This window comes from Anguilla anguilla, chromosome 10, assembly GCF_013347855.1.
Source record: "Anguilla anguilla isolate fAngAng1 chromosome 10, fAngAng1.pri, whole genome shotgun sequence".
In the NCBI taxonomy this organism is placed as follows: Eukaryota; Metazoa; Chordata; class Actinopteri; order Anguilliformes; family Anguillidae; genus Anguilla; species Anguilla anguilla.
Genome location: NC_049210.1, coordinates 2,127,781 through 2,140,587, shown reverse-complemented (window position 1 = coordinate 2,140,587; position 12,807 = coordinate 2,127,781). Strand labels below are relative to the sequence as shown.

The window sequence follows — 12,807 nt, the reverse complement described above, 5'->3', positions numbered from 1 at the left end:
GCAAGCAGAACAAAAAAAAATAAACTGAAGTGGATATTTATTCCTTAAATCCACTAATGGAAAGAAAGACAAAGTACATGACGTTAATCTATGGGTATGTTTCAAATTTCCATAGTTTGCTTTTTTTTATGGGTTGCATAAAGTGTGAACTAAAACATTATCTGGTCTCTAACAATAGGTAATCTGCATTAGTGGACCACATAGAATACCGATCACATCAGAAGCTCCTCTTTCCCCAACTTTGACACGTCTGTCTGGTATTACTGTGATGACTGAATAATCGCCTGGCAGTCCACACAGCGCTCTACACAATGTCTCAGTAAAGCACCTCCACAGACATAACACCATGGTAGTGTGTGCTGTGTTCTGGAGTCCCATACCCTGGATAGAAAAAATTCAGATTATATTTTAAGGCTTCAATACAAGTTTTTCAGTATGCCGTATGTGCAACCCGTTGTCTAAATTAAGGTGGGAATTATACCTTTATACTCAGAGGTTACATTTTAAAAAAAAACAACTTCCACCGTATTGAAAATTCAGGTTTAACCCAGGAGGGACACCAAGTGGAAAGAAAAAGACCAGTATAAAGTTGGCAGACCGACAGATAATGTAGTTGATGAACACCTGTACTTCACCTCAGTCACCTTCTTATACCCCAACCCAAAAAATAACCCCATCACTGCACTGCTTTGCGCCCCTCAAAGAGGTATTTTGGTCTGTGACCCTTCATCAGCACAACATTTTTTCGTTCTGAAACTTACATTCACATTTTAGTACATACACGTTTGGTGAAGAGAGGTATGCGTAGTTTTTTCGTTTTCATTTCAAACTGCTGCTATGATGCATTATAAGCCTGCTGCTATGATGCATTATAAGCCTGCTGCTCTGCACAAAAGCCCATTTAAAGTGTCAGGAATCATAGGGACCATAGAGTTCCTATGCCAATAGTTCTTCAGTGGATCAGGGGGTGGAATAAACGCTGCTGCTTACTGCAAGGTTGTGTGGGAAACGTATTCCTGTCATACTTAGAGAGGTATCTAATCACATTTCAGCAAAGGAAAAGAGGTTGCAAACATAAATGTGTAACCAGCATAGTCCATATAAAAGCACATTCATGTCATAAATATGCTTTGGAATGATTCCCACCAATCAGAACTACAGGCTCAGGAGACACTTTTCATTCAGACATTCAACTTATATATTATTTATTTTTGCTTTAAAATGCCTTGTACATTTGATTCACAAAATAAATAAAATAGAAGTATTTGATTGGTCCATGAGTTATAACAGGAAGAGAAACAAAACAAAAAAAAAATACTAGGGTACTTGAAGGCCATAGCAAGGATTACACAGAAACCCCTGCGTGTGGGTAATACAGAAGGTCGACTGTACGGGTCCCCGTGACATTCACTGCAAAGTTAAGTGGAAATGTTAAAGAAAGCTTATAATCAGAGAGAGGAAGGCGTGGTGTCATTAGGAGGCGGGCGGAGTCACAAACCCAGCGGTCCAATCAGTGGCTCAGTAGCAACCCTCTCCAAATGAACCACATTATCAACACAATATTTACACTACGGCGATAGAAAACTATCACAGGCAGAAAAGACAAAAAATAAAAATCTTTTTTTTTTTTTGCACTGCTCCACATGGACAAACAAAACGAAACAAAAGAGAGGAAAAACCAGCCTGGTTTATTTCACATGTTCCTTTTCTTCTCATCTTTGTTATACTTCAGAAATGCAGCTGTCTGCATCCGGGTTCTTCAGCTCAGGCCGCTGCACTGTGCAAGACGCACATCCAGAGTCCTGCTGCATGTCCGTAGCACAGCACACAGGTGACACTGTCTGTCTGTAGCACAGCACACAGGTGACATTGTGTGTCTGTAGGTGACACTGTCTGTAGCAGAACACACAGGTGAGCCAGTGACGCTGTGTGTCTGTAGCACAAGTAAGCAGGTGACGCTGTGTGTCTGTAGCAGGGCACACAGGTGAGCAGGTGTGACACAGTGTGTCTGTAGCAGAACACAGGTGAGCAGGTGTGACACGGTGTGTCTGTAGCAGAACACACAGGTGAGCAGGTGTGACACGGTGTGTCTGTAGCAGAACACAGGTGAGCAGGTGTGACACGGTGTGTCTGTAGCAGAACACAGGTGAGCAGGTGTGACACGGTGTGTCTGTAGCAGAACACGGGTGAGCAGGTGTGACACGGTGTGTCTGTAGCAGAACACAGGTGAGCAGGTGTGACACGGTGTGTGTGTAGCAGAACACACAGGTGAGCAGGTGTGACACGGTGTGTCTGTAGCAGAACACAGGTGAGCAGGTGTGACACGGTGTGTCTGTAGCAGAACACAGGTGAGCAGGTGACGCACGCGTACGCGCACCATCATGACGGGCTACGCGACGGGTTGTGTCTGAAGTACTTTTTTTTTTCTTTCTTGTTTTTTCTATAATCAGCCTGGAATTTTCCATGATGAATCAGCAGTCCTGCGTTTGGAGTGGGTTGGAGCTGGTGCCCGCGTTGCCTGGCAACTCCCTCGTATTCACTGATTGTCTCACAGTTATGGAAACCCCCTCTGCCGACGAACACACTCACCCTCCCCCCCACAAGGTGGCAGTGTCTTTTATAGGGGTGGAAATGTCAACCCGCAGCACCTTCCCTACCAACCGAAAAATGAGTGGACCTCTGACCTAACGTGGGGGGCACCAGACTGCTCCGAGTCTCGATTCACCCAGGACAGCGACCCGGGCCAGCCCACTCTCAGAAGAGGGCCTTCGAACCCTGGTTCTCAAACTCTGACCACGCATCGTTCAACTCCATGAAGATCAGCTTGGCGTACTGCTCATACGGCTGTCCGTTTGCCTGAAATCACACCAACAGGCGCGCAAAATGTTAGCGAAATGCCAGCTTACGAATTGTGAGCCAAATAAAACTGCATGGTTAAAAATAAACTAGCTAAAAGACCAAAGATCTTTTTCTGCAGCTACAAAAGATGTATGACATGTATGCAGATTGGGCCAGTGGCCAAGACATCGAGAGTAGCTTCACATGCCTGACCAGATTTACTCTTCAATGTGAGATTAGTCCACCCCAACTTACTGGGATCTGCTTTGTTAATAAGCCAGTGATCTTCTGATGAATCAAGGTATGGTGAAGCAGGCGACTGTTCATACTGACCAATGGCAGTGCAGGAACACAATCGCTGACCAATGGCAGTGCAGGAACTGAAGCACTGACCAATGGCAGTACAGGAACTCAAGCACTGACCAATGGCAGTGCAGGAGCACAACTGCTGACCAATGGCAGTGCAAGAACACGATCCCTGACCAATGGCGGTGCAGGAATCTCAACCCCTGACCAATGGCGGTGTAGGTACCTTGTCGGGGTGGACCACCAGCACGGCTTTCCTGTAGAACTTCTTGACCTGGTCGGGGGTGATGAGGTCGGCCATGCCGACGGGCTTCCAGCGCGTCTCCCCCTCCCAGAGCACCGTGTGCAGCGTGGAGAGGAGGGCCCGGATGTTCCTCTCCTTCCCCTCGATCCACTCCAGGATCTGTGCCCCGGAAAAAAACGCCTCGCCTGTCAATCACGCAGGAACGCCCCGCCCACACACAATCACCGCAGAGGGTCCGACGGGAGTGAATTCCACAGATGTTTGGTTGACGGATTGATTCATTTAGCTGACTGCACAGACAATGCTGAGGATGCGTATTTATATTAGCAATGGAGGAATCAGCCTCAGTATTGCTGCTCAACTCCATTCAATCACACACTTCAGTTACACATACTATGGAACATTTCAGCATGGCCTGAAGGATCTCCTTCCACTAGCTAACATCCAGGTAACAGGGTATACACTCTCTACTTAATAGGGTATACACTCTCTACTCAAACAGGGTATATCCTGTCTACTCTGGGAAGAAAGCCTTCTTCCTGTTAGAAAACTTAAATCTAAGCATCACAGCACCTGAGGCTTTAAAACAGCCGCTAGCGATGGGACAGTGTGATTTCACACACTCAGAAATGGGTGGAGAAACACAGAGCTGTCAATCACTTTCCCCCACACTTGCTTGGTTTACCCAATCAAAAGAATGCTCCCTGCTCTACAGCTTAATGATTGGTTCCAATCGATGAGTGACAGATGGTGATAGCTACACCCAGTTATTTTTGGTTTCTGACACCTCATCCTCCTTGGCGATTCAAAGCGAACTTCATACTGAGGTAAAGATACAGAGTTATCTCCCACGACGCCGGTGTTGCGCAGGGGCTTCCCGCCCCCGCCCGCAGGGGCAGGGGCAGGGCAGGGCCGAGCGGCTGACCTGCAGTTTGAGCGGGTCCATGTCCCTGGAGAGCTCCTGCTTGCGCATCTCAGCGATGGTGCGCGGGCCCTTCCGGTCCGGCTTGGACGCGAAGCCCTGGGTGGACAGCAGGTCCTCGAAATCGTCCTCCTTCACCTTGGGCTTCGGGCCTGCGCGGGTCCACAGGGAGGGGAGGGGCACCCCAAAAACACTCAGAGCCAGAGCCAGAACGCGGTCAAGCTTAAAAGCAAATTCTAACGTCTAACACACACATATATACATTCATTCGTTTTCCTCCTGCCATCTTGGCCAGGTTTCTCTCTACATTACATTACAGGCATTTAGCAGACGCTCTTATCCAGAGCGACTTACGCATTTTTTTACATTTTTGCGACTTGACTGGCTTTTCACACTGCATCCATTTATAAAGCAGGATATATTCTGAAGCGACGCAGGTTGTGGGTGAAGGGTACAAGGGCAGTGTCCTACCCAGGAATCGAACCCAACACCTTTAGGTTACAAAACCGGCACCTTACCCATTATGCCACACTGCCGCCCCATAATTAAATAAACGTTAAAGGGGTGCGTTTTCTCACCAAAGCCGGGGCCCCTGAGCCCCCGCTCCTCGCGGCCCCCGATCGCGCTGAAGCTGAGGTTGTAGTTGGGCTTGGCCTGGGGGGCGGCCTTCGGGGGCTGTGGTTTGGGAGGGGCGCTGGGCGGTGCCCAGGGCTTGCCCTGCGCTGGAGCGGGACGTCCCGCCAGCCGCGGGCCCCCGCCCTTTGCGGGGGGGTTGGCCTTGGGGTTGAACCCTGAACCTATGAAACCCCCACTAGCGGAACCTAAAACATGAAAATAAAAGATAAATCGACAAAAAAAAACCATAGGCAGTCATAAGCAGTTGTAGGCAGTCATAATGCTCTCCTCATGCTCTCTAACAGTTTCACAGCCTCAGGTGCCTCCTGGGCGCTGTGTTCTGAGGAGTCCTCGCTGGCACCCAGACTGGCACCGGCTGAGCGTGCTCCAGGTAGGCCTCACCTGTCAGGGTGGTGCCCAGGTTCCCCAGGTCGGCGAACGGATCGAAGCTCTGCGACTTGGCCTTGGAGAAGGAGGTGGAGGAGGAGACGCCAGGAGCTGGAGGCCAGGCGAGAAAACGCATTACACACTAAAAGCCAAGTTAAACCGGGTCACCCGTAAACAACCCGTCTCCACGGCAACGGCTCTGTCCCGCCTCCACAAATAAAGCATCGAGCGGAAGGCACACAGAAGGGCTAACAAAACTGTCAATAGACTTTGCCTCTTTGACCTGCTGGGGGGGGCGGGAGTCACACAGTCTGGGGCACAAAAACAGATGCCATTCCCCCCCCCCTCCTCGACGGCTTTACCTTTGGAACTGGGAGCAGCGGCTGCCGCTGCAGGTAAGAGGTCGTGTTTGTCTGAGATCGATCGCGCACTCGGCTGCTGGGTCATTCGGGACTTTAAAAACAAGCAGCAGGCCCATAAAAACACCGGCAGCCAGAGCCGTGACATCAGAGCGTGTGTGACACGAGCTCTCTGACGCTGGCCTGTGCCAGCAGACACACTCCTGTATTGCGCACTGCCTGCAGTGTTTTCTGGGAAGCCCAGTGTAGTACCCTAACCTGCTGGAAGGCTTGGGACAGGAAAGAGCTCTTGTGCAGATGTTCCTCAGATTATGAAAGGACACGTATAATATTCCTCATGTGGGATTTAACACGCAACTCAAATCAGCTCCTGTCTGTGAATGTCCACTCCAGATCCTTGCTGTATGTGTGTGTGTATACGTGCGCATGTATGTATCTCTTACCTGTGAAGGTGTGTGTGTGTGTGTGTACGTGCGCATGTATGTATCTCTTACCTGTGAAGGTGTGTGTGTGTGTGTGTACGTGCGCGTGTATCTCACCTGTGAAGGTCTGTGTGTGTGTGTGTCTCTCTTACCTGTGAAGGTCTGTGTGTGTGTGTGTGTGTGTGTGTGTGTCTCTCTTACCTGTGAAGGTCTGTGTGTGTGTGTGTGTGTGAGAGAGTGTGTGTGTGTATCTTACCTGTGAAGGTCTGTGTGTGTGTGTGTGTGTGTGTGTGTGTTACCTGTGAAGGTGGGCTTGCTGGGCGCCTGCATGCCGCTGCTGCCGCTGCCCGAGGCCCAGCTGTCCCACCCCCCCAGCAGGTCGGGCTGGCTGGCGGACGAGGTCATCTTCGGGGGCTCGCTGGCCTGCTTATCTGTGTGCGACACGGACCAAACGTCATGCCTACGAGACCCAGACGCATTTTGAGTTTTTAGCTGTTAATGCCCAATATCACCTGCCCCCATTCATCTGTGCGGCTGTGTTTTAATGAAGACTTTAATCTCAAGCTTAAGTCAAAACTTGTCGAGGACAACGTCCAACATGTGCTGTCGCTTCATGTACTAATCCCCTGTTCACAGGTGTCTCAGGTGAGGAGGAAGCTCACTGAGGTTGAAGAATCCAGAGTTGGAGGTAGGGGGTGGGGTTGGGAAGCTGGGGGCGGAGCCTTCTCCACTGAGCAGGTCTCCGAACAGGTCCGGCCCGGTCCGGTCAGTGCCCGCTCCTCCGGAACCCATCCCAAACGGGTCAAACAGGTCATTGGCTGAAGACGGAAAGACAGACAGACAGTCAGCGCCAGGCTCAGAGACACAAGAAGCACACTTATAAAATAGCATAGTGAAGCGCAGTTTACATGTGCTCAGGGGGACCATGGCATTGCCCCATCTGGGAATCAAACCTGCAACCTCTGAGATACAGCTCCCTAAACACTACACCACAGCGCCGCCCTGGTGTTTGAAGGCGGTCAGTCGCTGCTTACGTTTGGAGGCTGAAGCAGGTGCGGGGGGGGGCACTGGGGGCGGCGCTGAAGAACAGGTCCTCGTCCACCCCTCCACCAATCAGGTCGTCGGTGTCGCTGGACGGGGGGGCCATGGGGGCGGGGCCAGGGGCGGCGGCGGGAGCGAAGAGGTCGTTGAGGAGGTCGCTGTTGCTGGAGGCGGACTTCATCCCCCCTCCCGCCGCTGGGGGGTTGGGAGCGGGCGTGTCGGCGGGGTCAGAGTTCAACCCCAGCAGGTCCACGCTGTCGCAGGACCGGCTCTCCTGCGGAAGGTTCTGGAACTCGGCGTCGAAGAGCTCGCTGGGCTCGCGGGAGAACGGCTCGCTGTCCTCGCTCTGCCTCGGCCCGCCCGCCGAGTACGACTCCTCCTCCGAGGGGTCGCTGAGCTCCTCCGGGTCCTCCCTCGCACCCGGCCCTTCTGGGACGTCCTGCCGCCCGCCACCGTCTGCGGGGTGGGGGGGAAGGGGGGGGGGGGGGGGGGGGGGGGCGGTTAGGGTTCAGCGTTCAGATTTTATTTAACCAGGTACATCAGGTGAGAACTGAATCCCCTCTTGCAGAGAAAACCTGGGGGATCAAGGTGAGTGGAATGCTAGGGACCGTGCAGCCAATGAGACGTAGGGGGTGTGAAATGCAAGGGAGTGTGCAGCCAATCAGGTGCGGGGCGTGTGAAATACTAGGGACTGTGTAGCCCAGCGTGATTGTGCAGGTAGGGTGTGATTAGGCGGTCAGTTCTGTGGGAATTTGGCCAGGACACCAGCGATAGCACCGCTCACCGTCCCAGTCCAGCGTCTGGAAGAAGTTGTTGGCGTTGGTATCGGTGCTCTGCGGCGACTCCACCTCGGCTGTGGACCCCTCTGCGGTCTGGTCCGAGGGGGGGGACTCGGCGTCGTAGAAGGTGCTGGACCCTGGTTGCCGTGGGAGCTCCGGTTTACCTGTGGGGGGGGGGGGGGGGGCAGGTGTCACTAAACCAGGGATTCCCAAAAATACCCACCCCACATCCCTAATGAGGTAGCTAGGGAGCAGCCATTGGGGCAGCCTAACAGAGTCATGTCTGATAATTCGGACGGACAGAGCTGAACTCACCGAACTTAGTGAGGATTTCCTGCTGCTCGTCTCTGCTGGAGAAGAGGATCTTGGGATTGAGGCCTTTGGTGGCGAAGTTGTCCCAGGGCGGGGCCTTGTGGCTGGGACGGTCCCGAGGCTCCACCTCCACCTCCAGGTTGACCTGGAAGAGGTCGGGGTACTTCTCCTGGATATCACAGGCGTCCAGGTCATACCTGCGCGGGAAGGTAACACAGTTTACACAGAGACCAGGCAGGTCATACCTGTGTTAAGGTAACACAGTGTACACAGAGACCAGGCAGGTCATACCTGTGTTAAGGTAACACAGTTTACACAGAGACCAGGCAGGTCATACCTGCGTTAAGGTAACCCGGTTTACACAGAGACCAGGCAGGTCATACCTGTGTTAAGGTAACACAGTTTACACAGAGACCAGGCAGGTCATACCTGTGTTAAGGTAACACAGTTTACACAGAGACCAGGCAGGTCATACCTGTGTTAAGGGAACACAGTTTACACAGAGACCAGGCAGGTCATACCTGTGTTAAGGTAACACAGAGACCTAGGATCGGCTCTGCGTGCGGCGGTACCTACTTAGCGAACTTCACGGTGGTGGCGTTCCGCGGCACAAATCCGGTGTGAAACTGGATCTGGAACATCTTCATGGAGGCCATCTGCGTAACCGAGACAACGAGAGAGAGACGCATTTACAGCCTGGAGATCCCAGCGCTCATTTCACTGCCCGCAACACGAACAAAACACAGCCCCGACAATAAGACCCACAAGGGAAAATACTGACAACAAAGTTGCGAGGAGGGGTCAAATAGAAATGAGAAACCCAAAGGGCAATAAAGCTTTCGTATAGTTTTATGTTGTTAAATGAATTCTCTCTCCACCTTAGCTCATAATGCGGTGAGCGTTATGCCTCAAAATGGCTGCCGTGCATCACCCAGGTGGGTGCTACACATTGGTGGTGGGCGAGGCGAGTTCCCCACTCATCACTGTAAAAAAGCTTTGAGCGTTTGAGGAAAAGTGCTGTATAAATGCAACGATTCATTCATTCGTTCATTCACTCGTTCGTTTATTTTTGCGTCGGCTCTCCCGCACCTTGGCCTGCAGCCGCCCCCCCAGGGTGGAGCGGGCGTGGTAGATGACGATGAGCACGTCCCCCTGCACGGTGACGCCCAGCGGGATCTCCGCCCGCCCGTCCTCCATCTTAAAGTCCCTGCAGAGAGAGAGAGGGAGAGGGAGGAGGGGGCGGAGCTCCGTGAACAGGCTCGGCCAATCGGCGGCTCGCGGCTCGCACCCCGCCAGTACAGCTCACAGGCAGCCAGCATCACATAACCACACATTATACACTTATATTACAGGAGCCTTAACGGCCTATATGTATATACATATACATAATATATACATTATATAAAATATACATACAATAAATACATATACAAATATACATCTAAATATATAGTAAATACACACACACGTATGTACATAGTCTTACCCATATACATCTAAGATGTACACCTATACAACATACAGCTGTGAAAAGCGGTGTAAGTCGCTCTGGATAGGAGCGTCCGCTAAACGCCTGTCATGTAATGTAACGTAACGTAATACATCCAGAGCTCGATTATTTATTGAGCGTTAAGTGGCCACAGCGTTATGGGCTGGTCTCAGAAACGCGGCAGGGCCCTTAAAAGCCTCCGGAAGGGGAGGGCGGGACGAGGGCGGGACGAGGGCGGGGCGAGGGCGGGGCGGGGGCGGGGCGAGGAAGGGTCACGTGACCCACCTCATCCTGTCGTACTCCTGGGAGGTGGTGGCCACGCGCTCGTCGCCCACGTACACCTCGCAGAACGGCCGGCAGCCGCTGCGCTGCTTGTTGAAGAGCGGGACGGGCGTCATGGCGACCGCGCGGATCAGGATGGGCTTGCTGTGCGGGACGATGGGCTCCTCCGCCATCATGTCGCACATGTACTCGATATACCTGCGAGCAGCCAATCAGCAATCAGCGTGTACACAATATACCTGCGAGCAGCCAATCAGCAATCAGCGTGTACTCAATATACCTGAAAGCAACCAATCAGTAATGAGCATGTACACAATATACCTGCAAGCAACCAATCAGCAATGAGCATGTACTCAATATACCTGCAAGCAACCAATCAGTAATGAGCATGTACACAATATACCTGCAGCATCCAATCAGCAGTCAGCATGTAGCTGCACCAAAGCAATCAGCATGACTAAATTTAAAAAAAAAAAACAAAAAAAACAAAAAAAAAACTGGAATTGTCCCATAAATGACAGTTTACATTGGAACTGTCCGCAGCTGGACCAATCAACGAGCACACGCCCAGCCGCTCTGTGAGGTCACCAGCAGGGAGGAGCCTGGGCTGTGACCCTTGTCCCCGTTCTCCTTGTTTTGCTCTCTCGTGTTTGCCGTCCCGTTGGCGTACGGGGCGATGGAAGGCGCTTATCAGCAGCGCTCGGAAACAGAGATTACCTTTCACAGGGTCACTTAACGCTCCAAACACAAGCAGAGCCCACAAGCAGAGCCAGGCAGCGAAGAGGAAGGCAAGCCAGGCCAATCAACTGAGAGGAAGCTTAGCCAGGCCAATCAGCTGAGAGGAAGCTTAGCCAGACCAATCAGCTGAGAGGAAGCTTTTAACCAGGCCAATCAGCTGTGAGGAAGCTTAGCCAGGCCAATCAGCTGAGAGGAAGCTTAGCCAGACCAATCAGCTGAGAGGAAGCTTTTAACCAGGCCAATCAGCTGTGAGGAAGCTTTTAACCCGGCCAATCAGCTGAGAGGAAGCCGTTACCCCAGCCAATCGGCAGCGAGGACCTACCTCTTGTGGGAGGGCGAGATGCCGGGCGGGCAGCGCTTCATGCTGAACATGTACACGGCCGCCTCGGCCGTGGTGAAGAGCCGGCAGAAGCACAGGAAGGAGCACACCGCTACCGCGGAAACCGCGCGCCCGTCCTGCGGAACACGGGACGCCAGGTTAGGGTCCGCCCCTCAAGAGGACACACAGGTCATGGGTGCCAGGCCAAGGGGCGGTATACAAATTGCTAACTGTGAGAAAATGTGACGTTCAAATATTTTTAAATGTGGGACCTTTATGTTTTGTTTGTAGACAGTGGAAAAAAAAGAAAGGCCCTTTCATCTGCTTTGATTTAATTGATCTGTTTGCTTTCCCTTTCACCTGCAGTGGGGGTGGGGGTCGGGGGGGGGTGTTTGATGTTTTCAAATCGATAAAGACGTCTTGTAGGCGGTGAACGGCTTTTCAATCCCCATGTCCCAGGCGAGTTCCTGTAAACATCACGCTACGCTGCCTCCACACCACCAGGGGGCAGTGAAACAGAGCGGATGGAGCAGGGACAGAGGCTCACCAGGCAGTGCACGATGCAGATGTTCCTCTGGTCCTGTTTGAGCCACTGGTGCATGCTCTTACAGATGCTGTAGAGGCTCCGGAGGTTGGGGGCTCTCCTCGCCTGCCACCCACACTCCGACACCTGAAACAGGGAGCCAGCGGAAGGGTTAAGGACAAGGTCCCGCTCGGGTACCTGTGCTAAAATGCGCATCCACCCAATGAGTTCTGTTATGATTATTAATCTTCACTGAAAAACAACGTCTGGCATATTCAGTACAGCTTGCAAATTTACCCAGTAGAGTTTAAAAAAAAAATGTATTTAACGAATGAAAAATCTGCAGAAAACCCGGTGTCCCAGGCTGGGAATGCTGATCTAGGACACACTTTTCCCTGTCCACATCCCAAACCTTATCCATCATAAGCTAAAGGGCTGAACTGATCCCAGACCAGCTGAACTGCCCCCCGCCCCCCCCCCGCGCGCAGGCAGGAGTCCCGGGACCGGCGCTCTGAACCCCCCCCAGCGCAGGCAGGAGTCCCGGCGCTCGTACCCGGTTGTGGAAGCGCGAGGGCCGGTAGGAGCGCTTGGAGAGGTTGTAGACGGCGTAGTGTCCCGCGTGCCGGGAGTCCAGGAAGAGGCGCACGTCCTCGATGTTGTTCTTAATCGCAGACTCCACCCCCTCAGCCGGGAAGGACATGACTGCGCCGGGGGCGGGGGGGGGGGGGGGGAGAGAGAGAGAGAGACGCTAGAACCGAGCGGGAAGAACAGCCGCGCCCTGCCATGTGACGGGATGAGCGGCGGCGTTCGCTGCACGCTCCGGAATGTTCCGGAATGTTCCGGAGTCACCCCAGCCCCCCGCTGACACTGCACTTCTCCGAATTAAAGCCCAAAAATCTAAAGACAAACGTGACTCACTGCCTAAAGCTGTGCACAGAACTGCTGAACACAATTACAATTTCTGGAAGGGAACAAAAAAAAAAACTATAAATCTGTCAGGAAATTGAGGAACAAAGAAAGAAAGAAAAAAAAAAAAACACCCCTTACAGAAATGGAGTATAATGAAATGTATTCTAAATATGGGGGACTTCTGGGAATTTTTTTTTTACGATGACAGTATTTCAGAACAATGTTTTAAAATGCATTGCAGTGTCTGTTCATACATTTGCCCATACACTGTGAGGTGTTGAACAAGCTTTTCTGACCTCGATGAAACACGTCGGTGCGGTGC

At 52.2% G+C, this 12,807-nt stretch overlaps 1 protein-coding gene across 1 annotated transcript in view; it reads right to left on the bottom strand.

Annotated features, from left to right (window-relative positions):
• Positions 1-2,543: 2,543 nt before the first annotated feature.
• gak (cyclin G associated kinase) overlaps positions 2,544-12,807 on the bottom strand; it is a 25,993-nt gene continuing 15,729 nt past the window's right edge. Inside the window, exons 10-26 of the mRNA XM_035379268.1 lie at positions 12,130-12,324; positions 11,601-11,723; positions 11,057-11,190; positions 10,000-10,194; positions 9,315-9,432; positions 8,802-8,881; positions 8,229-8,422; positions 7,919-8,077; positions 7,128-7,590; positions 7,002-7,033; positions 6,756-6,911; positions 6,393-6,524; positions 5,328-5,423; positions 4,889-5,131; positions 4,314-4,462; positions 3,371-3,547; positions 2,544-2,856 (exon numbers count right to left, since the gene is read on the bottom strand). Of these exons, the coding sequence (XP_035235159.1) occupies positions 2,755-2,856; positions 3,371-3,547; positions 4,314-4,462; positions 4,889-5,131; positions 5,328-5,423; positions 6,393-6,524; positions 6,756-6,911; positions 7,002-7,033; positions 7,128-7,590; positions 7,919-8,077; positions 8,229-8,422; positions 8,802-8,881; positions 9,315-9,432; positions 10,000-10,194; positions 11,057-11,190; positions 11,601-11,723; positions 12,130-12,324 (2,748 nt within the window). The 3' untranslated portion in view covers positions 2,544-2,754. The remainder of the gene's footprint in view (positions 2,857-3,370; positions 3,548-4,313; positions 4,463-4,888; positions 5,132-5,327; positions 5,424-6,392; positions 6,525-6,755; positions 6,912-7,001; positions 7,034-7,127; positions 7,591-7,918; positions 8,078-8,228; positions 8,423-8,801; positions 8,882-9,314; positions 9,433-9,999; positions 10,195-11,056; positions 11,191-11,600; positions 11,724-12,129; positions 12,325-12,807) is intronic.